Source organism: Plasmodium brasilianum, chromosome 14, assembly GCF_023973825.1.
Source record: "Plasmodium brasilianum strain Bolivian I chromosome 14, whole genome shotgun sequence".
NCBI classification, from domain to species: Eukaryota; Apicomplexa; class Aconoidasida; order Haemosporida; family Plasmodiidae; genus Plasmodium; species Plasmodium brasilianum.
In genome coordinates, this window is record NC_090127.1 from 582485 (window position 1) to 608236 (window position 25752).

Below are 25752 nucleotides of genomic sequence, written 5' to 3' on the forward strand. Positions count from 1 at the left end.
TTTTACGACTCCCATGTTATTAACACGCGAATCCATTTCTTCTCCTTACTGAGGTATTTTAGTTAGAGCTCGACGGGAGAGAGTGCAAGAAATTAATAAATAAAGAATAAATAATAAATAATGAATAATAAGGCATAAAGAATTATATCATCTCAGGAGTCGTAAAACTGGCGCATAATTTTACCCATTATTTAATTTTTTCTTCCTCTGTGTTTTAACACCGTTATAGTTCGATAGTTTACCCATTTTGCTGTGCATATATACTTATATATAATTATATTTATATATATTTATATATATTTATACATATTTATATTTACTTATATTTATTTATATTTATATATATTTATATATATTTATATATATTTATATATATTTATATTTTTATTTATTTATTTATCTTACCACTGTACTGCTTTTCCATTTCTCCAATACACCATTGATAATTCTTGACTTTTTTTTGTGTAATATATAGCGGCATAATTTTAAAACTCGTAATAATTTCTCCCATCTTGAAATGTTCAGAAAATGATATGCTATATCTATTTATGGAAAGGGGTTTTTAACAAATTATTTATGAAGAAATACGTTAGCTCAAAGATGCTAGAAGCAAAAACAAATGCACTGTAGTAGCTCCCACGTGTATGTATACGAATACGAATAGGTGTACTAACACGTAGGCATACTAACACACAGGTATACTAACACACAGGTATACTAACACGTAGGCAAACTAACACGTAGGCATACTAACACGTAGGCATACTAACACACAGGTATACTAACACGTAGGCATACTAACACACAGGTATACTAACACACACCCGGAAACTTTTTATAATGTAACGGAGCATCCCTTCAATTCCATCACATAAGAGAAAGGAGAAAAAATGGCATGCATTAGTGCAATATTTATAATAGATTTGAAGGGAAAGGTTATAATAAATAGAAATTATAGAGGAGAAGTAAATTTAAATTTAACAGAGATATTTTATAATTGTGTTATTGATCAAGAGGATAATTTAATAAAGCCTATTTTTCATGTGAATGGATTAACATACTGCTGGGTTGCTCATAATAATATATATATTTTAGCTGTAACTAGAAAAAATAGTAATGCTACTCTTATAATAACTTTCTTATATAAATTAATACAAGTATTAAAAGACTATTTTAAAGTTTTAGAAGAAGAAAGTATAAAGGATAATTTCGTCATCACATATGAATTATTGGATGAAATGATTGATAATGGATTTCCACAGTTAAGTGAAGTTAAGATATTAAGAGAATATATCAAGAATAAAGCTCATCAATTAACTATAAATAATATAAAAATACCATCAGCTATTACAAATTCAGTTTCATGGAGAAATGAAGGAATTAAATATAAAAAGAATGAAATTTTTTTAGATGTGATAGAAAGTTTGAATACTATTATATCATCAAACGGTACTGTATTGAGAAGTGAAATTTTAGGATGTCTAAAAATGAAATCTTATTTATCAGGGATGCCCGAACTGAAGCTAGGATTAAATGATAAACTTTTATTTAATAAAAATTTAAGTAATTTTCAAAATACAGCTAATAATAATACACATACTAGTAATAAAACGAAGTTAGTAGAATTAGAAGATATAAAATTTCATCAATGTGTTCGATTGTCAAAATTTGAAAGTGATAGGACCATTTCTTTTATACCTCCTGATGGAATATTTAACCTTATGACATATCGTTTAAGTACTCATGTTAAGCCTTTATTTTGGTTAGATATTAATATCTCCAAAAAATCCTTAACAAAAATTGAATATATTGTAAAAGCAAAATCACAATTTAAAAATAAAAGTATTGCAAATAATGTGGAATTTCATTTACCTGTACCAGCTGATGTCGATTCACCTCATTTTCAAACATATATTGGAACTGTAAAATATTATCCTGACAAGGACATGTTAATATGGAAAGTCAAACAATTCCAAGGACAAAAAGAATATATTATGAATGCACAATTTGGTCTTCCTTCAATTGTATCTAATGAAAATAAAGATTTATATTACAAAAGACCAGTTAATGTAAAATTTGAAATACCCTATTTTACTGTCTCAGGTATTACTGTAAGATATTTAAAAATTATTGAGAAAAGTGGGTACCAAGCTTTACCTTGGGTTAGGTATATTACGCAGAACGGTGATTATCAAGTAAGAATTTCGTGAAATGGACAAGCGGAAAATAAGCAAGATGACAAAAAAAAGCTCAAAAAAAAAAAAAAAATGTATAATGTAAAACAAAATAAAACAAAATAAAACAAAATAAAACAAAATAAAACAAAATAAAGTAAAGAAAAATTTAAATCAGTTTAAATCAAGCCAAATCAAACTAAATCAAACTAAATCAATTTAAATCAAACTAAATCAATTTAAATCAAACTAAATCAATTTAAATCAAACCATATCAAACTAAATCAAACTAAATCAAATTGAATTAAAATAAAGAAAATATATGGCTTATTATTATGGGCACATTTCCGAAACCCAACAAAACCAACACATAAAACGTCACTATAATTGAGTAATAGATACAGCATAGAAAAGCTACTTGTTGCGTTTATTTCTCGTACATACCAAAAGTTTAGCTTCAGCGTCATTTGAATAGTGTTAGTTAATTTTTTTTTTTTTTTTTCCATTTTTATCTTAATTGTGAAACACTGCTTTTGGAAAGTTGCTCCTCTGCAACTAGCCATATCTTTATTTAGTTAACATGCCATTCTTCTTTTCACAGGCATGTACATATATATATATATATATATATATGTTTATGTATATAAATCTACATTATTATATGTGTATAGATAACACATGTACGCACATTTGTTATATACATATTTTGTTTTCCTCAAAACAGTTAGTTTTTAAGCAAAATGCAAATCATTCCTTGTAAACTCGCTTAATAAGAAAATTGATTCAATTCCTCTATTTTTACAGTTTTTACGGTTTTACACCTTTTCACAGCATCTCACATTTTTATTTTTTATACTACATGGAATTAGGCATTTCCTGTAATAAAAATTTCCCATTGCGTCCGTTATTGTTATATGTATTTTATTTTTTTTTTTAAATATACGTATTTTATTACTATATGCAAATAGACTCAATTTGGGGTAACTCTTTCCCTTTTCTTTCTTACGCGCTCTTGCATTATTGCTTATGGTTATAATCACTGCACGTATTTATATATATACGTGTATGTATATATGTGTATACGTGTATGTATATATGTGTATACGTGTATGTATATATGTGTATACATGTATGTATATGTACATATATGTATACATATATGTATACATATACGTGCTTACGTGTACTCTTGAGTGTCCTTTCTTTCCCAATTACCTAATATTGAACAGTCGTCATTGCAAGAAATAAAATTTACAAAACGTATATCCGTTAAACCATTGAACATATGCCTATTATATATATATTTACATTTATTTTTTTTTTTTTTTTGTGATATATGTATTTTGTAAAAAAAGCAGTTGTAAGCTCTCGTCAGGATATATGTAACAAAAAAATATCCTCCTTTTAACGAACTGTGGTAAACAAAAAATTACACTTTGATTATAGCTAATTCAGTATTTTGAGTGACAAAAAATTTTTATTAAAAACTTTATCAAGTGCTTTGCTTAGCAGAGTAAATAGCGATTATGCATGTATGCCTGTACAAGGGTACACAGGTACATATGTACACATACATATATGTGCATATTCATATATAGGCATATTCATATATAGGCACACCTGCCCGTTCCACTAGCTTACCGCTGTAAATTTCATACGAAGCTAATAACGTGCATGTTGTAAATAACTAAATTTGTTTTAAATGGGATAAAAAGGTAATATGCCTTTTTATATTTTTGACGTTTCATTAAATAAACGGTTAAAAAAGGGGGAAAATGTAATTAAAAAAAAAATATATCTCCTTAAAAGATACGTTTATAAGTTAAAAAAAAAAAGATATACACATTTATACATATATACACATTTATACATATATACACATTTATACATATATACACATTTATACATATAAACACATGTACACATATAAACACATGTACACATATATATACATGCACATCCATTATGCCCTTTCAAACATATCAATACGACGGCAAAATTAACATACACAAGGGTATATGTTAGTTTTATGGAATTCTTAATACCGTTGGCGCGCAATTACATTTAAAATACAAAACATAATGGCACTTTTTGTTTTGCTCCTCTCACAACTTTTACTTACCTATGTAATATATATGTGTTTACTGAAGTAAAGAAACGCACATAATATATTGCACACGAGGAAAAATGCATGAATAGGTATAAACGCGTGAACAAGCATAAACGCGCGGACATGTAAAATCATGCACAGTGGGAATGAAGGAGCTTCCTAATTATATACCATGTATTTTCCCGTAGCAGAGAACTGCTTACAACCATGTATAACCTTATTTATAGCTAATAAAAGGTCCTTTTCTGTAATAGTTTTTCTCCTGGCTCTAATGGCAAACATGCCTGCCTCAGTACATACACTTCTAATATCAGAACCCGTACTATTAGGACATAATCTTGCCAAAAGTTCGAATCTAACATCTCTACTCATATTCATTGTATTAGCATGAATCTTAAATATATGTGTTCTACCTTCAAGATCTGGTAAACTAAATTCAATTTTTCTATCAATTCTTCCAGGTCTAACTAATGCACTATCTAGGGTATCAGGTCTGTTTGTTGCCATCAAAACTTTTATATTTCCTCTATTATCAAATCCATCTAATTGGTTAACAATTTCTAACATAGTTCGTTGTACTTCATGATCTCCATGTGCACTTTCGTCTCCTCTAGAACCTCCTATTGCATCTACTTCATCTATAAATAATATACAAGCCTTCTTCGATTTTGCCATTTGAAATAATTCTCTTACCATTCTAGCACCTTCACCTACATATTTCTGAACAAGTTCAGAACCAATTACACAAATAAAACAAGCATCTGTTCTATTAGCAATTGCTCTAGCTGTTAATGTTTTCCCTGTACCTGGTGGACCATAAAGTAAAACACCTTTAGGTGGATCAATACCTAGGGTTACAAACCTTTCTGGTTGTAATAAAGGCATTTCCACTACTTCTCTTAATTTTTCTAATTGTTCTTTACAACCACCAATATCACTATATGTAATATCAGGTTTTTCCTCGACAGTCATCATAGTAACAGTAGGATCTATTTTTGGAGGTAACAAAATTTGAATTTTGTATTTCGTTCTATCTACACCTACTCTCATACCTTCTTCAATATCACTAGGGGCTACTTTGTCACCTAACCCTACGACAAATTTTGCTATTTGTTTTACATTAATTATGTATTTCGTTTGATCTGTATCTGCGTTAATAATTTTGGTACACCTTGCTACTTGTAATGGTTGTTCTTCATTTAGCATCTGCTTATCTAATTGTAAATCCCATTGATTCGGTAAGCATAATCCTGTATCACTTTCTCTTATTCCACATATTTTATTTATGTTTGTTACTAATCCTGTTATATCCGCTTCTACCTTTTTTATGCTCTTTGAGTAGGGTCCCGACCCCTGCAGGGCGAAACGAAAGCGAAGTCGTACATATGAAAGATCGCAGGGGCATACATATATATATATATATATATATATATGCAACATATACAAACATATATGTCCATGTTGATGCTCAACTAAATATATCAACACATGCAATAAGGAATAAGGAATAATATGAACACTTCTTTCCCCTTTTATTAATAAATATCCACTACTTTTCTAAGCCTTTTTCACATTTAACTTTTTGTTAAAAAAAAAACATATACAATAGACATAGTTATGCATGGATAGATAAAATAAGTAAATACATTAGTTTGTATAAATGTGTACACATAAACTTGTATGCTCCATTTTTCTATTACGTATGATTTCAATATGTTTATATCTTCATCATCCAACGGCTTGGACTGAGTAGTAGTATCGTCTTCCATGTTTTACTGAGCAGTAACCCATAAAATTTTCTTAAACCTTTTCTTTATAAAAAAAAGGGTATAATAAGCACGTGGAAAGGGTATTATTTTAGTTCACTTTATTTTATTTTTTGTTAGAACAATTTACATAATATATGTATATTTGTACATATGTATATATGTTTATATGTACAATTGTTTATCTGTTTACATGTTTATCTGTTTACATGTTTATACGTATAAATGTTTATCTGTTTACATGTTTATATGTATATATGCACATATGTATATATGTTTGTATGTATAAATGTTTATCTGTTTACATGTTTTTATGTATAAATGTTTACGTGTTCACATGTTTATATGTTTGTAAAATTCTATAACTATATCATTTATTAATATATAATTAGCAACAAAAAAAAAAAAAAAAAAAAAAAAAAAGGACCAAACACTAAGATATTGTTAAAAGTTTGTAACACATAGTAATAAATAATATAATAACTGAAGTGTTAAGGAAAAAGCCTTAAAGTCATGTGCAATATCATTCTCAACTTATACATATGTAATCGTAAAATATTCTGTAAATATATGATTATTCAAAAAATAATTTTATCTAAAAAATAAAGAAATTTATGTACTTTCATATTTGACTAGTGGAAAAAAAAAAAAAAAAAATAAAGAGTAATACAATAAATGTTTTACCTTCTTAGTTCTTTCATTACTATTTAAAGTTATTTAAAATTTTTTTAAAAAATAATGAAAACATAAAAAAAAAATAAAAAATGAAGAATACCTAACAAAATAAAATTATTATAATGTTACATAGTTAATTTTCAAGTTAAAAAAAAAAAAAAAACAAACGTAATATAGTTACCGTAATTCACAAAAATATTGTAAATAGTAAACAGTCAGAGCATAAGAAAAAAGAAAAATTAAGAATTTCATCTATGAGTACTAGAAATATATATTATTAATTTATTGTTTTTATTTTACAATCAAAACTTTATTTATTATGATATTACTTCTTTTTAGAAAACAACGAAAAATACAAAATTCATGTTCATATGAAAGTTTAACATAGACATTAAAATTACAACCCATACATCAAAAAATAGAAAAAAAAAAAAAATAAAAAAAAATAAATTTTTGAGAATTTATGTCTCACATATTAAGAAATTAATGCCCTATTTTTATACTAACTTTGTTTTTTCTATCTATTTTCATGATTAACCTATTGCTTTTATAATATTACTATTATTAAATTAAAAGATATATCATTAAATAAGTGTGTATACTCCTAATATTTTGTCTCTTACGTTTATCATAAAATAGTATATTAACTATACATATATTATGGGTATTATCTTTTTCGCCTCAAAACAGCATGCTGCAAAATTAATGAATAAGATTGTAATGATAAAAAGTCAGGTGACCTACCTGCTGCCCAAATGTATCAGAACCAGTTGTCAGTTCCATATTTTATGAAAATTGCTAAGAGGTCAAGATGTTTAATTGTATCAGTGTTAAACTGGTTAACAACTTATAACAACTAGGTTGAGGAATAACGACTTTTTTTTCTTTTTCAAGTATAATAACTTTTAAGTGCACCTTTTCAAATACTTTAAATTAGCGTAACTGTATTTTACTGTTTATGGTTTTCAACTGAATGATATAACTAAAAGAATAAAAAAAAAAAAAAAAATTGAATAAACTAAGTGAATGATGGAGACATATCCATAAAAGGATAACATCATGTATATCGGATAAACGTTACAATGCTTATATGCATATCTCTTAATACTGCCCCTTATTCGTATAACTAATAGAGTGTCTTATTTTTTTTTTAAAAGTGCCCGCATTAGTTGGCATAAAATCTTAATATATTTATATTTAGTATGGCATATATAAAACTAAAATAAAAAGTGAAACCTTAATTTTTCTTGCATAGAGTATAACTACAATTTGGAATTGTAATAAAAAGACCATAAGAACGTAAGAAGCGTACGAATACATTTTGCCATATATATATATATATATATAATAAAAAGAAAATAAATAAAAAATTATAATAAAATAATAAAATTAAAAGCTTCCTCGTAATTATTTTATTTATTTATACAACATACTAATATATTATATACCTAAAATAATCAATTGTAGTTTTAAAATTATGAACTTTTTTTTTTTAAAGACAAAAGTAAAGTTCAACGTACAAATTTTGTTGTAACCTTTCATTTTGTTCTCATCAAATTTGCAGTTTTAATTTTTGTAATAAAATATTTTCACCATTATTTTCTGTACTTCTTTCCTTCATTGAACATTACTTTACCAACAACTTCTTATAAAATACCAGCAAAAAAAAAAAAGAGAAAAAAAATAGCTTGTATATATAATAATAATTAATATTACATTGTCAGTATACTATGTTACACAATCATATATAAGTTACATATCGTAATCAAAATAAAATTATTAACCCTTTTTTTTTCGTTAGTAAAATTAAAAAGGTAAAGATCAATGAATTAAAAACAGGAAAAACAAATTTTTCCACTTTATTAAAGCATTTGTTAAAAAAAAAAATAAAATAAAGGAAAAAAACTTATCTTACTATAATGCTAAAGGATGCATAACAAAAGTACTGATTAAAATTTTTTTTTTTTTTTTTTTTTTTAAGTCCCTTCAATTTTACATTAATATTTGTAAGAACATTTAAAATTTTCCTTTTTGTTTTTATTTATTTTTCAAGGATTTCGTGTACAATATAATTTTTATTATACAGAAAAACTCTTATTTTTTTTATTTTTTTTTTTTTTTTGCTACATAATTTTATATAACCAAATTTGTATAATATAATAGGCTAACTATTGTACACATATATATAAATATGTCACATGATATATACATATATATATATATATATATACCTTTTATTTTTCACTTTTTTTCTTTATTAATTCCCAAAAACTATGTTTTAGTTAAATATTATTTTTTATAAAATAATTTATCAGATTCATTTTTTTTTTTTTTTTTTTTTTTTTTTCATTTTAAAACAGCATGCGTAATAATACATTATATTATGCTTCATTTTAAATAGCTTAACATAATTATATATATATTTAAGTATATATATAAAATGTATATATATATATATATATAAAGATATTTTGTTTTAAAAAAGCATTCTTTTTTTTTAACATGTATTTAATGTAAAAATATTACTATATTTTTAAAATGTTTTATATATTATATATATATATTATATATATATATATATAAATTTAATTAAAAATAAGGTTAAATTTTGTTAATATCATATAAATTCATATAAAGATAAAATGCTAATTTTGTATGAATTTTTATAATATTTATGTTTTATTTCGAAGTTAAAAAAAGTTATGCAAATAAATAGTAGTAAAAAACAGCAAACAAAAAAATATTACAGTATAAAAAATACTTCGAAAATTAAGATGTCTTTAGGTAGTCGCAAAAATGATGAATGTAATTTAGAAGCAAGTAAAGAAAATAATAATAAAAATAATAATAGTAATAAAAATAAAAATAATAGTAATAACAATAAAAATAATAGTAATAACAATAAAAATAATAGTAATAATAATAAATATAATAATGATGATGAAAATAATAAAAATGAATTGTTACATAATGAAAAAAACAAAACAACTTTTTGTTCATCAGACAATGATGAAATGATTAGCTGTTCCTTAGATAAAGAGAATAGTAACAATTATGAAAATTTATTATCTTATAAGAACAGCAATTCGAAAAATGAGCAGTCTTATAATGGCAATTATCCCACTATGAATAATAAAGATGAAAATAATCTTCAGTTTAAAGAAGTCAATCCACAAAATGATAATAAATTAAGTTATAACATTTTTGAGGAGAACTTTTTAAAAGTTAGAAAAGATAAAAACAAAAATATAATTTCCAAAGAGGTGCATGAGGATGAAGAAGTCATCGAATATAAAGAAGTAAACGAAGAAGTAAAGGAAGAGGTAGACGAAGAAGTTAAAGTTAACCAAAAAGTTCAACAAGATGTAAACGAAGGAGTAAAGGAAGAAGTTAACGAAGAAGTTAAAGTTAACCAAAAAGTTCAACAAGATGTAAACGAAGGAGAAAAGGAAGAAGTTAACGAAGAAGTTAAAGTTAACCAAAAAGTTCAAGAAGACGTAAACGAAGTAGACGAAATAAAAACAGTTTTAACTCAAAATGAAATGGGTAAAGAAACCGAAAAGGAAATACAGGATGAAGGAATGGATCAAAGACAAACAGAAGAGAAAATAAAAATGAAAAGAGAAACAGGAAAACAGGTAGGTGATGAAGATGTATCACAACAAAATGAGGTTAATATGCAATCACAAGCAGAAGTGTTGAAGAATGTAGTACCTAATGAAGAAATGGGAATTATGTTTAATGTTTACCATATAGGTATTAATAAAATAGAGGCAATCAAAGCTTTGTATAGAGATTACAAAAAAAATTTTAACAAAAGTTTCAAAGAGAAAATGAACAAGTTAAATTCTTTCATCTGTTTTTATAATGATAATAACTTAGGAAATCATATTACTGTTGATTATATAAATGATAAAGATAAAATAAATGCAATTAAAAGGGAAAGATTATCCCGTTTGTTTTTGTACATTGAGGACATAAATAAATTAAAACAAGCATTAAAAGTTAATCAACAACATAATAACATGGAATTAGAGGATGATGGAAAGAAAGAACATTTTTACGATGCAAATGAAAATATTGATGACTTTTTCATTTTTGATCACCCCTTATCATATTTAAATAATGATGTAGAAACAATTTTTACAGAATGTGAAAATTCGTCATTTTTTAGAGATGATGCAAGTATTGATAATTTCCTAGAAGAAGGGAAGAACAAATCAAGTGAAGAATTTAATATGTCCAATATATTTGCAAAATTTTCTTTAAAAAATTATTACTTTTTTGATATTAATAAAAATTTGTGTTATATTTACGACTGCACTCCTATGGTAATTAAAAAATTTGCGGAAAAAATAAATTCTTACAACATAGGTAAAAATAGCAATAAAGATCTAAATAGTACAACATCAGATAATATAAGTTTTCCGATAGATCCCCAAAGCAATGATAATTCTAACTACTATCCCAGTCATCCTCTTACAACTAGTCAAAACTTAGAAACATATATTCAGTTTCATTGTGAAAAATGGCAGGAAAATATGTATGACATTGTTGAAGTAAATAGTCTTGAATTCGATTTTCATCGCCTAAAATGCAGTATAATGTAAATGTTTTCATTGATGTCTATGGAAAGGTAATGTGCAAATGCATATTATTTTTTCAATGAAAATAATGAAAAAAATATACTAATAAGAAGTGTTCATAAAATTGTTGTAAAATGAACAAGTAAAAAATTTTGATTGTTGTATAGTAAGAAAAATATGATTAACTAGTTAAATTATATCCCATCATTGAATTTGAAGCATTTCAAAAATAAATGGGGTATTTACCATTTTATTTTTATGTTTTTTTTGTTTTATTCTTATTTCTTAAAAATATGATAATAAACGAAGTTTTTTTTTTTTTTCCCCTTTTTTCTTTTTTTTTTTTTTTTTTTTTTTTTTTTTTGAATATATAATTTTTAAACCCGTATTAAATTTAGTTCATTTTGGATTTAATTAAAATGAATAGAGTAGTAACTGCGGAAATTGAAGTTTATAACTTACGCTTTAATTAATATTTTTAAGTGCAGAATAACACAATTTTGTTTTATAATTATTTGTTATTAATACGTTTAAGCAGATATGTTTGTATGTACGTGTTTATACGAACATACGAAGATATACCTACATACATAGAATTAATGTGTGGTGGGTATACGCTATAACGAAAATGTTGAATTTTACAAATGAAGAGGATGAAAATACAAATCTAGTATAACTGCAACAATAATTCTGCACACGCCAGCATTTGATTATATTTGGTGAAAGATAAATAATTCCATGATTTTTTAACGGAAATACCACATAACTAACAAAAATTATATATTAAACAAAAATAGATCTAATAAATTGTTAAGAGAAAAAAAAAAATAAAAGGGAAAAGAACAAAAATGCATATTTTTAAAGCTAACAACGTTTAAAAAATGTAATGCAACAAATAGGGCTAAGTGCTCACAAAAAAAAAAAAAAAAAAATTAAATTGATTAATAAATATATGAATATATGAATAAATAAACAAATAAGTGCATACAATAGTGGCTACTTGTTCATAAAAAAAAAAAAAAAAAAAAAAATATATGCATATATATATCATATACATATCGTATATATATATACTTATGACCAGCTAACTCTTCTTTTTATTTTTTGAATATTTTTCCGCAATTGCCTTCCCATGTGGGTCTTCATAAGTCAATGTTTTTAAGTAATGCACAATGTCAACCCTATCTTGAAGATTTGAAATTCCTTTGAAGTTCATACCAATATTCGCTTCAACGAACTGTTTTGGATTTTTCATATATTTTAGTAAATTTATATCATTCCATATTATTCCTGACGAGCTCATATCCTGTGAAACTTGAAATGGAGAATTTCCTTTGCTCATCCCGGCTGTTCTATTATAAACATTGAATAAGGAAGGTCCCCAACTTGTAAATCCCGAATTTGACTGACTATTATCTGGAGCTATTGAATGACACTGTTTACAATGTTTTTTAAACAGTTTTTCACCTTTTACCTTGTCCCCTTCGGGTAACACAAATGTGGTTGAAAATTCGTCGTCTAACAAATCATTCTTTTTATTATTATTCAATTTCATTTTATTTTTAACTTTTCATGCACACACACATTATTTGCTTTATTGTTTTTTTGTTTTTTTTATTTTAACTAGCTTTATTTCACTGCGAGTATAAAAATTTTTATAGCAACAGTAACTTTTATTCATTTATTTTTTTCCTTTTTTTATTGCGTGTACATGTGTTTTTTTCTACAGTTCTGCTTAACATTCGTATGTTCTTGATTAATATTGCTACCTCAGTATCTTCTTTTTTCGTTTTTACTCTGTTTAAATAGTAAAATATTTAAATAAAAAAAAAAACAGAAATGTAAAAAAACGTAGAGAGAAAAAACAAAAAGAGAAATTACGAAACATACATTTAAATAAACTTAATTATCACATTAATTCCATGTATAACAAAATTACGTACTCGTTTACATTAATTTCTAGTAGCTTATTTTAACTTATGCAAGGAAAAACGGTTAAATATTATTATATACATAAAAAGCTAGAAAAAAAAAAAAAATACATATACAGGGTAATAATTCCTTTTAATTAATCCTAATTTATTGCGATAGATATATATACACATATATACGTGCATTCTATTTTTTCTCTTTGCAGTGCTGAATTGCAATGTTCAAAAGAAATAGAGACATTTTTAATTGAAAGGTTTGTTTTACATATATATACACATACAGTTATTTTATAAATATACTGACAATTATTTGCCATGAAAAATTCAAGCTGTGCTGACAAATGAAAAATGTTTATAAGATTTGGAGAAAAACGAAAAAAAAAAAAAAGATAACGGATATTATAGATATTGAATTATCCTCAACCTATATCACCAGTTGTAAAAAATTAATTTTGCTTAACTTTTTAAAGAATAAGAATTTTTTCAAATTTAAGTGCTTGCCATTGGGTAAAAAAAATTGTTAAAAGGCAAAATAAGAACACATTTCTTTTTGAAGATTAATTATTTTTTTTGTGAAATAAATGAGGAAGGCAAAATATGTGGAAAAAAAAAAAAAAGTACATATATTTATATATATATATGTTTAAGTATATACACCACATGGTGACTTAATTTTTACCTTCATTTTTTAGTTATTATAATTCACCTTAAAAAATTTGCACCATTTATTAATAATGAAAACCTTATCGATAAAATAAAATTTGAAAAACACACTAATTATTAGACTCAAATTTTATAAACAGAGCTCTTGCATATGCAGCAATAACACAAATAAAAAAATATATGCGTTATTTTCCATACAATGCCATAAATTACATTATGCGCATCGAACAAGTAATATTTTTGTTGTTTTAGTAAAACATTCTAAAATTAGAAAATATAAATTAGGAATTATAAATTAGGAATTATAAATTAGGAATTATAAATTAGGAATTATAAATTAGGAATTACAAATTATAAAATAAAAATCAAAATTACTAGTGTTTTTCCCTTTAAATAAAAGTAATTATATAAAAAAATAATGAAACGAATTATGGCAAAATAAAAGAATTGCAGCATATGTATACTCCCTAGAAAACCATCCATGTGGTTAAAAGTAAAATGTAATATTGCAATTGTTGCCGCCTGACTGCATGTAATTTAATTACTCCTTTTTTCTTTTCTGTTCTTAATTTTACATAGACTTAAACTACTCTTATAAAACATTAAAACATCTATGAAAAGAAGAAAAATTCCGTAACAACATTAATATATGAGAATTATATATATTCCTTAATTTTTCCCCTTTACTAATTATGTTAAAACAAGGGATTGAAAAAATTAAAATATTAAAATTTACCAATATTTTTACAAAAAATATACATAAATATAACCGCTGTATGCACAAATTTACATTTGCTTTTCAAGATGGTTAAATAAATATATACATAACATATAAAAATAGAGATTTATTAATGTTCATTAAATTAAAACCCCATGCGTAGATATCAATCATCATGCGCTTCATTAGAAATAAAAGAACATTATAACATGTTGTAAATGTGGAATTGCAAAATTTGGGAGAATAAAAAATAATATGGTACTTTTTCTATGAAACTTTTTTATTTTTCGCATTTTTCTTTACAAAAATGTTCAAAACTTTTATAACCTTTTTAATTTAAGCTTATTTATATATATTATGGAAATTAAAATTTCAAAAAAGGAAAAAATATAATAAATATATATATGAATAAAATAAATTTTCCATTTTTAACTTGAAATTTTCTGTGTTTAAACATTAAAACATTAAACATTTTAAAAAAAAAAAAAAAAAAAAAAAAACACGAAAAAAAAAAGTATAATAATAAATGTTTTTTTATTTTATTATGTGATAAAAAGAAAAGGAAAAGGAAAAACGTAGAGAAGGGTACCTTGTAGTATTTTTTAGAAAAATCGAAACCACTAAATTACATAATACATAGGAGGTTCATTCTAATTATATATTATTATTAATATATTATTAATTAAATGTATATATATCTAGTACAAGTTTTCCACGTAAAAAATTTATATATAATTATATATTTAAAAAAAAGGTATCTTTTTTTTAAAAGGAAATAAGTTAAAAGTTACAATTTATATGTAAGAAGAAATTATTTGATATAAAATTAAAATTTTTTTAAATTTATATTAGAACCTTATGAAAATGAATTATACTACCATGTTATAATTTGCTTTTATATATTTGATGATATAAAAGTACTTTAGTTATTTGATCACTCCTTACAAGAAATTTCAGAGATATTTAATTTAAAATTTTAAGAGAAAGAAGAAAGAATATAAGAGTTCAAAAAATTTAAATGATATAAACATACAAAAAAATAAAAAAATATAACATTACGTAAAATAATATGCTATGCATGGTGCTCAATACATGAGTTTTAAAGATCAGGATCTTCAGCATCATATACAAAGAATTACATGCTGTTAAATATATAAGCAGTAAACGTGAACTGTTTATTTTTTATATATAAATGTATACATTTATTTATAAATACACGCCTGACGCACCTTTTTAAGCGAAGTTGAACACATTTAATTTGTTTGCACAGAGTGTAAATGAATTTTAATTACCTTTTAATTTTTTAATTTTTTATTTTATTTTATTTTTTTTTTTTTTTTTTAAAATAATTTTTTTTGCAAAATGATATTGAAAAAACTTTTAAATTTTAATATATTTCTTGTAACAGTTTTATCCTTAGCAAATACAAATTATGATAAGAAAAATACGTGTATGATAAAAAATATTTTTCGAAACAATTCATCCAGTATAGTTGGTCGCTTGCTAAATGTAAATTCAAATAAAAAAAAGTTAAGCACGCATATAAATTTCCCGTCCCTGATTTATGAACAAATTAAATTTTCCAAATTTTTGAATCTTGATAATATCTTTGAGAAGGATATTATTAAGAGTATTAAGCACAAAATAAAGAGACCCCCATCATATATCATACAGAAAAGACTAATGAGTGAAAAGGGAGATAATAATAACAATAGTAACAATAGCAGTGTAAATAATGAGAAAAAAAGGCAGGGTGTTATAACAAGTAATAATGATGGAGCTGATGACAAGAGGTTAAAGTCCACAAATGAAAGTGATTTAGGAGTAACCGGAACAAATGATATGAATAACGGCGGTATAAGCAACAACAATAATGGCGCTAACAATAGCGGTAATGGAAATGCTGGTGGTAAGAAGGACCCAAAAATTCATTACCGAACAGACTACAGAGCATCTGGATTTGCTATTAATAATGTAACACTGAATATAAATATATATGACAATGAAACAACAGTGAGATCTATGCTTGATATGATGACTAGTGAACATTATTCAGGAGAAGATTTAGTTTTCGATGGTGTAGGATTGAAAATCAATGAAATATCACTTGATAACAAAAAATTAGTTGAAGGAGAACAATATACGTATGATAATGAATTTTTAACTATATTTTCCAAGTATGTTCCAAAGGGAAAATTTGTATTCGGTTCGGAAGTTATAATACATCCAGAGACGAATTATGCATTAACTGGTTTATACAAATCGAAGAATATAATAGTTTCTCAATGTGAAGCTACAGGATTTCGTCGTATAACATTTTTTATTGATAGACCAGATATGATGGCAAAGTATGATGTAACACTAACAGCTGAGAAGGCAAAATACCCCATACTTTTAAGTAATGGAGATAAATTAAATGAATTTGAAATACCAGGAGGTAGACATGGTGCAAGATTTAATGATCCTCATTTGAAACCATGCTATTTATTTGCTGTAGTTGCAGGAGACCTTAAACATTTAAGTGATAAGTATGTTACCAAGTTTTCAAAAAGAAATGTAGAATTATATGTTTTTGCTGAAGAAAAATATGTATCAAAATTAAAATGGGCTTTAGAATGTCTAAAAAAAGCTATGAAATTTGATGAAGATTATTTTGGTTTAGAATATGATTTATCTAGATTGAATTTAGTGGCTGTATCCGATTTCAATGTTGGTGCAATGGAAAATAAAGGATTAAATATATTTAATGCAAATTCATTGTTAGCTTCTAAAAAAACATCCATCGATTTTTCATATGAACGAATATTAACAGTTGTAGGTCATGAGTATTTTCACAATTATACAGGTAATAGAGTTACACTAAGAGATTGGTTTCAATTAACATTAAAAGAAGGATTAACAGTACATAGAGAAAATTTATTCTCTGAACAAACTACCAAAACTGCTACATTCAGATTAGACCATGTTGATTTGATTAGAAGTGTTCAATTTTTAGAAGATTCCTCTCCTTTGTCTCATCCAATAAGACCAGAATCTTATGTTAGTATGGAAAATTTTTATACTACAACAGTATATGATAAAGGTAGTGAAGTTATGAGAATGTACCAAACAATTTTAGGTGATGAGTATTATAAAAAAGGTATGGAAATTTATATTAAAAAAAATGATGGAGGTACAGCAACATGTGAAGATTTTAATAGTGCAATGAATGAAGCATATAAATTAAAAAAAGGGGATAGTTCATATAATTTAGACCAATATTTATTATGGTATTCTCAAAGTGGAACACCACATGTTACTGCAGAATATATATATGATGAACACAAGAAAACTTTTACCATTAATGTAAGTCAGTACACAAATCCTGATGAAAATCAAAAAGAAAAGAAGGCATTATTCATTCCAATGAAAGTTGGTTTTATTAACCCACGTACAGGAAAAGAAGAAATTCCTGAAATTACATATGAATTTAAAAAGGATAAAGAAACTTTTGTTATTTATAATGTCAATGAAAAACCTATTCCATCACTTTTCAGAGGATTTAGTGCACCTGTTTATATTAAAGACAATTTAACGGACGAAGAACGTATATTATTATTAAAATATGACACAGATTCCTTTGTTAGATATAATGTATGTGTTGATTTGTATATGAAACAAATTGAAAAGAATTATAATGAATTGTTACAGGCCAAAAGTTCACAGGGAAATACCGACATATGTGCAAGTAATGCAGTGAATAATGATGTGAATGCTGGAGGAGATGCTACCTTACATGGTGTGGAAAAATCAAATCTAACCCCTGTTAGTGAAGACTTTATTAATGCTATGAAATATTTCTTGGAAGATGAACATGCAGATCCTGGCTTCAAGTCCTATATAATAACTCTTCCTCGTGATAGATATATTATAAATCATATAAAAAATGTTGACACAGATGTGCTAGCTGATACGAGAGACTTTATTTATAAACAAATTGGTGATAAATTAAATGATCTTTATTTTAAAATATTCAAGAAGATTGAATCAAAAGCAGATGATATGACACATTTTAATGATGAATCTTATGTAGACTTTGAACAAATCAATATGAGAAAATTAAGAAATACTTTGTTAACTCTATTAAGTAAAGCCAAATATCCAAATATGTTAGATCATATTATGCAACATTCCAACTCCCCATATCCATCTAACTGGCTTACTAGTTTTGCAGTCTCAGCATATTATGATAAATATTTTGAACTGTATGATAAGACCTATCAACTTTCCAAAGACGACGAATTACTTTTACAAGAATGGTTAAAAACAGCATCGAGATCTGATAGAAGTGATATATATGATATTATAAAAAAGCTAGAAACTGAAGTTTTAAAAGATAGTAAAAACCCAAATGTTATTAGAGCAGTATATCTTCCATTTACGTTCAACTTAAGGTACTTTAATGATATATCGGGAAAGGGATACAAATTATTAGCAGATGTTATTATGAAAGTTGATAAGTTCAATCCTATGGTAGCAACACAGTTATGTGATCCATTTAAATTATGGAATAAGTTAGACTTAAAAAGACAAGATTTAATGCTTAGCGAAATGAACAGAGTACTAGAAATGGAAAACATTTCAAATAACTTAAAGGAATACTTACTAAGATTAACAAACAAATTGTAGGAAGATTGTCATCCTTGTTGTATAATAATATATTTTAACTGCTTTTATGAAATGAGACCTTTGTGCAGCATATTCGTGTGAAGTATTTTAAAAAAAAAAAAAAAAAAAAAAAAAAAACACACAAATACAATACAAATACATATATATACATGTATATACATGTATACATACCCATATACACACCCGTACACAGATATATATCTTTATTTTTTCCATTTAATGCTGCATATATCAAGTATACACTGCTGTAGCATATGTAGAAAGTTATTATATATAAATATTTTTGCAAAATTTTAATTTTTTGTTCAGAAGAAAAAAAAAAAAAAAAAAAAAAAATTACATCATTATGAACGCTAGCTATATCACGAATTCATAAAAGGAACTCAGCTTTGTATTCATTAATCGGTTAATTGATTAAAGAAAAACTCAGGCATCCAGGATGGGCGCATTTTCATATACGCATAAGCATAAATGTAAACATATATATGTGCAACTGTATATATATACATATATATATATATATATATATATATATATATATATTACATTTATCTTATGCACCTTGAGGAACAGAACATTTTGTCGCTTTAATTTTTTCGTGTGCTTTTCACGCGCAAACCTAAATGCGGCTAAACAAGCAGCTACAATTATATCTTATCAAGGATTATTGTGTAAAAAGTTCACTTAATATTTTTTATATTATTTGGATTATAATAAAATTAAAAATATGCCTTTAAAGGTATTTTTGTAACGTATATATGATTAAACCATTTGTGGGTATAGGTTTTGTGTACCGACGAAGTTACATTTGAATATATGCATTTCGTACAAATTAGTACGCTACACATATATATATATACAGAGAGAGAGAGACCCACATGTGTACATATGTATAATCATATAAGCAATATGATCATTTCTGCCTTTTTGCATATATGATAATTTGCATCCGTTTTAACGCAAATTAGCAAGAATGAAGTTAACCTTACGTACCACTAAAATGTTTGACCAGTTTTTCACTAATTGATGGTAAAAACTTGAACAGTCAGTAGAACTATGTTCACATTTGTAAAAAATGTTTACAGCTGTACATAAATAAATCAAACCAAACATATGTAATTTTATTCTTTATATATATAATGAAACACCTTTTTATTCATATTTTTAATTACAATTTTCTGTTTTTTCCTGACTATTCAAAAATATACTAAATTCACAATTTAACAAAAGCAGGAATATATGCATTCCCATACACTTTCTAAAATTAATGACCCGTTCACTCATTAAAGTATTTAGGACTAATGAAAAAGATTTACATTTTGCATTCGAAATTGGAATGAATGATTATATAGCGCCTATAAATTAAACAGAGGGCTACATATTTTAACGTACACATTTTTCCGAGAAATAACTCAAATATTCATTTCAGCTGTTTTTGTTCTCACACAATAAAAAAAAAAAATTGTATAGAATTAAATTAAATTATATTTTATTGTATTGTATTATATTAACATAAAATAATATAGCCAGACTTTCCCTACAGATAAATGAATTATCGAGTTGACGTATAAATTAACCTTCAATTGTTATGTAAATTGTTCACGGATACTGTTTTTGCTATAAATATTCAAATGCACTCGCAAAAATGTGTAAATAAGTGTAATGATGTATATTTAAGAAAAAAAAGCACACTACTGCCTTCGCCTTGAAATGTTCTTTTTTCTTTCAATATGGAAAAAATTATAATTATTTTTTAAATAAAAAAAAAAAAAAAGTTATCCACTTTCTTATAATAATTGCTATGTATTATATACCCAACGACTGAACAGTAATGATAAAAATAGTGTAGCCAAAAAAAAAAAAAAAAAAAAAAAAAAAATCATAAAACGTATGTAATATATATATATGTATATATATATATATGTGTATGTATTATATATATGTATCATGCATATATACGTAAGCGCATACGTGTGCAAATGCATACACATTAATATACACATAAGCAAATACTTGACCACTGCGCAAAATTGCCAAAATGCTAGATTATAATTTTAACATAAAATTTTAAAAGCACATAATATATTTTCATTCAGTGATCCATATATAGATACGTTCACACATATTTAATATATTTTACTTTGGTTAAAGGTAAAAGAAAAAATTTTAAAATAATTCAAAGAGCAAATTTCATATGTGACAAGGCACAATGAATATTTTTTTTGACACAAATGCGTATGAACAAAAATGGGTAAATTTTTAAAGTGTTAAAAAAGAAAAGATAAGATAAGAAAAAGATAAGAAAAGAAAAAGATAAGAAAAGAAAAAGATAAGAAAAGAAAAAGATAAGAAAAGAAAAAGATAAGAAAAGAAAAAGATAAGAAAAGAAAAAGATAAGAAAAGAAAAAGATAAGAAAAGAAAAAGATAAGAAAAGAAAAAGATAAGAAAAGAAAAAGATATGAAAAAGAATAAGAATAAGAATAAGAATAAGGAATTGAAACAATACAATGCAAAAGAGGCAGTTAAGGAAATAATTTTAAAATGTTTTGAAAAATACGCATTTTTATATATATTATCGATAAAGAAAAAACAGTGATATGATATAATATATATATATATATATTAAATATCAGATATATGTTTGAAAAACCAATGTAACGAATATAACGAATGAAACGAATATAACGAATGAAACGAATATAACGAATGAAACGAATATAACGAATGAAACGAATATAACGAATGAAACGAATATAACGAATGAAACGAATATAACAAATGAAACGAATATAACGAATGCAACGAATGTACGAAAGTACGAACGTGCTAATTACATAAAATTTACAGTGACACGATATTGCCTCCTTTTTGCGGAATTGAAGGCATAAATACATTTTACGCATTTTTAAGGTGGAATAATTTTTCACAAGATAAAATAAAAATGAGAACTGTGTTTACCATTTTTAAGGACAATTCAAAGATTAAATTTTTTCCTTATTAAGCGTTTGATAATTTTATAAAGATATATGTGTGTATAATTATTTATTTAAGCATATTTGTAAATTATTCAATAATGTGACTGTTTTGGGAAGTACACCTTCTATTTACACAAATTTCAACATTTTATATAACATTTTTTTTTTTTTTTTTTTGTGGGTACTCGTAATTCTTACCTATTTTTTATTACGCTTTACGTATTACATTTTTGCCATCTGCATTTCCATATCTCTATTTACTTATTACACTTTTCCAATAGCACTTTTTTTGTGTCCCTAAGCGGTCTACTTCTTTACACTTGCTATATATATTTTTTTTTTTTTTTCCGAAAAATGACAAAAGCAACAACTGAAAATGAAGAACCTGGTATAGTTTACAAAGTAGCAGGGTCCCTGGTTATAGCAGAGAATATGAGTGGGACAAGAATGTACGAGCTAGCTAAAGTAGGATGGAACAAATTAGTAGGGGAAATTATAAGATTAGAAGGGAATTATGCATATATACAAGTGTACGAAGACACATCTGGTTTATCTGTAGGAGATCCTGTAACAAAAACAGGAAATGCTTTATCTGTAGAATTAGGACCAGGAATATTAGATAACATATATGATGGTATTCAAAGACCATTAGAAAGAATTGCAAATGTATGTGGTGATGTGTACATATTTAAAGGAATTGATATGACTTCTTTAGATCATGAAAAACAGTGGAATTTTTATGCTGATAAAAATGTAAAAATAAATGATATAGTAACAGGTGGAGATATGTTTGGATATGTAGATGAAAATAAATTATTTAAAGAACATAAAATTATGGCCCCACCTAATGCTAAAGGTCGTGTTACGTATATTGCACCTGATGGAACATATACATTAAAAGACAAAATATTTGAATTAGAATATCAGGGGAAAAAGTTTACTTATGGTTTATCTCATTTATGGCCAGTAAGAGAACCTAGACCTGTTCTAGAAAAAGTAACAGGTGATACATTATTATTAACAGGACAAAGAGTTTTAGATTCATTATTTCCAACAGTACAAGGTGGTACTTGTGCTATTCCAGGTGCATTTGGTTGTGGAAAGACATGTGTATCTCAAGCTTTATCAAAATATTCGAATAGTGAAGTAATTATATATGTTGGATGTGGAGAAAGAGGTAATGAAATGGCTGAAATTTTATCAGATTTTCCTGAATTAACAACAAAAGTAGATAATGAAGATGTTGGAATAATGCAAAGAACATGCTTAGTAGCCAATACTTCAAATATGCCTGTTGCAGCTAGAGAAGCTAGTATTTATACTGGTATTACTTTATGTGAATATTTCCGTGATATGGGTTATAATGCTACTATGATGGCAGATAGTACAAGTAGATGGGCAGAGGCATTAAGAGAAATATCAGGACGATTAGCTGAAATGCCTGCTGATAGTGGATATCCAGCTTATTTAGGTGCAAGATTAGCTTCTTTTTATGAGCGTGCAGGTAAAGTCAAATGTATTGGTTCTCCATCTCGCATGGGATCAATAACAATCGTAGGTGCTGTATCACCTCCAGGTGGAGATTTTTCTGATCCTGTTACTACTGCAACTATGTCTATTGTTCAAGCTTTTTGGGGATTAGACAAAAAACTTGCACAAAGGAAACATTTCCCTTCAGTTAATTGGTCAACCTCTTTTTCAAAATATGTTAGACAATTAGAACAATATTTTGATAATTTTGATCAAGACTTTTTATCCTTAAGGCAAAAAATAAGTGATATATTACAACAAGAAAGTGATTTAAATGATATCGTACAACTAGTAGGAAAAGATTCTTTATCAGAAGATCAAAAGGTTGTAATGGAAGTTGCAAAAATCATTAGAGAAGATTTCCTTCAACAAAATGCATTTAGTGATTATGATTACATGTGTCCTTTACAAAAAACTGTAGGTATGATGAAAATCATTTGCCATTTTTATGGACAATGCTTGCGAACATTGCAAGAATATGATTCAAGGGAAAGAAAAATTGGATGGGGCTCTATATATAATACTCTAAGACCTACCATTAACAAAATTACCCACATGAAATTTGAATCCCCTAAGAATACAGATGAGTACTTTAAAAAATACTTCAAAGCCCTGGAGGAGGAGATAACTGTGGGGTTGCGTAACCTGGTTGAAAAGTAGATACGTTGTGCATATATATATATATATATATATAAATATATGCATGGTTGTATATGTGTGTGTATTTCTATGTGTATGCATATTTATGTGAGAGTACACACACGCCTACTTATCGTGGATGAAAAAATATGACGTATATATTATAATACCACCTTTTTAGTACTGAGAAGTGAAATTTTAAATTAAGATCATTTTTTGTATTTTTGTTTATATCATATATTTGAGCATTAATCAATATTTCCATATTTCCATTTTTCCATTACCCCATATACTCATTATCTTTTTTTCCCATTATCCTATTTTCCCACCATAATTTTTTTTCCTCTTTAATGTATGTTTAATGTTTTAAGAATATGCCATTTATTTCAAAGAGTGTAAGAAGTTCATATGCATTTACGTCTCTTCTTTTTTTCCCATTCATGTTACAGCACAAAAATTTATTTTTGTGCATGCCTTGATTTTTAATGAAAAATTTACTTTTTCCTGTTTTTTCCATTTTTTCTATATTTTTCCACCTTATTTCCATTTTATTTCCATCTTGTTTCTACCTTTTTTCCATTTTTTTCAATTTTCTTTTCTTTTTTTTATTTTTTTAAAGGACAAATCCAATATTATTTTTAATTTTTTTTTTTTTTTTTTTTCATTTGTTTATTATAAATAAGGGTGGCATATATATATTTGCTCCCATACACCCAAGGAATGTAAACATATTCAACTCGCATATATGTGTATATATATACATATGTATGTATATACGTATGAACATTTAAGTAATCCCTTAATTTTTTATTTTTATAAAGTTTTTGCTGCGTTATTTAACGAATGCATTAATAATACGTATGTATATATATATATATAATATATATTTATATATGGGAACACATATATAAACTACCAGTTCTTATGCACACCTTCATTTCAGTTTTCATTTACTCCTCCATTTATTGTATATTAAAATTTATTATTGCATTTTATGCACATTGCTATATGTTAAGATCGGCGTTATATTTCTTTCTTGAGAATAGGAAAATTAATCAAAAAAAAAAAAAGAGTCAAATAAAAGAAAAGGGATATATGTAATTATAACTAAAAATGAAATACATCAAATTAATACAAAAGTTCAGGATAAAAGGAAAAGACTAAAAAAAAAAAAAAAAAATATTGGATTTTTCCTTTAAAAAAATAAAATAAAATAAAATAACACTGGATTTGTTTAAAAAAAAAAAAAAAAAAAAAAAAAAACTTGGAAATTACCAAACACAAATAAAACAAAATAGTTTTTTTTTCAAAGACAG

At 25.6% G+C, this 25752-nt stretch overlaps 6 protein-coding genes across 6 annotated transcripts; 4 read left to right on the top strand and 2 right to left on the bottom strand.

The window, feature by feature from the left end:
* Positions 1 to 890: 890 nt before the first annotated feature.
* On the top strand, positions 891 to 2210 carry MKS88_005357 (AP-1 complex subunit mu-1; the record flags this gene model as incomplete). Its single annotated transcript, XM_067218613.1, has 1 exon — positions 891 to 2210. The coding sequence occupies one exon, from the start codon at positions 891 to 893 to the stop codon at positions 2208 to 2210; it is 1320 nt and encodes a 439-aa protein (XP_067070571.1).
* Positions 2211 to 4443: 2233 nt separating this feature from the next.
* Positions 4444 to 6053, bottom strand: MKS88_005358 (26S protease regulatory subunit 7; the record flags this gene model as incomplete). Its single annotated transcript, XM_067218614.1, has 2 exons — positions 4444 to 5637; positions 5985 to 6053. The coding sequence occupies 2 exons, from the start codon at positions 6051 to 6053 to the stop codon at positions 4444 to 4446; spliced, it is 1263 nt and encodes a 420-aa protein (XP_067070572.1).
* A 3446-nt stretch (positions 6054 to 9499) lies between these two features.
* On the top strand, positions 9500 to 11335 carry MKS88_005359 (uncharacterized protein; the record flags this gene model as incomplete). Its single annotated transcript, XM_067218615.1, has 1 exon — positions 9500 to 11335. One exon carries the CDS (start codon positions 9500 to 9502, stop codon positions 11333 to 11335), a length of 1836 nt encoding a protein of 611 aa, XP_067070573.1.
* A 1060-nt stretch (positions 11336 to 12395) lies between these two features.
* On the bottom strand, positions 12396 to 12866 carry MKS88_005360 (cytochrome c; the record flags this gene model as incomplete). The annotated part of the gene is made up of 1 exon (XM_067218616.1): positions 12396 to 12866. The coding sequence occupies one exon, from the start codon at positions 12864 to 12866 to the stop codon at positions 12396 to 12398; it is 471 nt and encodes a 156-aa protein (XP_067070574.1).
* Positions 12867 to 15985: 3119 nt separating this feature from the next.
* MKS88_005361 (M1-family alanyl aminopeptidase) lies at positions 15986 to 19291 on the top strand (the record flags this gene model as incomplete). Its single annotated transcript, XM_067218617.1, has 1 exon — positions 15986 to 19291. One exon carries the CDS (start codon positions 15986 to 15988, stop codon positions 19289 to 19291), a length of 3306 nt encoding a protein of 1101 aa, XP_067070575.1.
* A 3330-nt stretch (positions 19292 to 22621) lies between these two features.
* On the top strand, positions 22622 to 24457 carry MKS88_005362 (V-type proton ATPase catalytic subunit A; the record flags this gene model as incomplete). Its single annotated transcript, XM_067218618.1, has 1 exon — positions 22622 to 24457. The coding sequence occupies one exon, from the start codon at positions 22622 to 22624 to the stop codon at positions 24455 to 24457; it is 1836 nt and encodes a 611-aa protein (XP_067070576.1).
* Positions 24458 to 25752: the final 1295 nt, after the last annotated feature.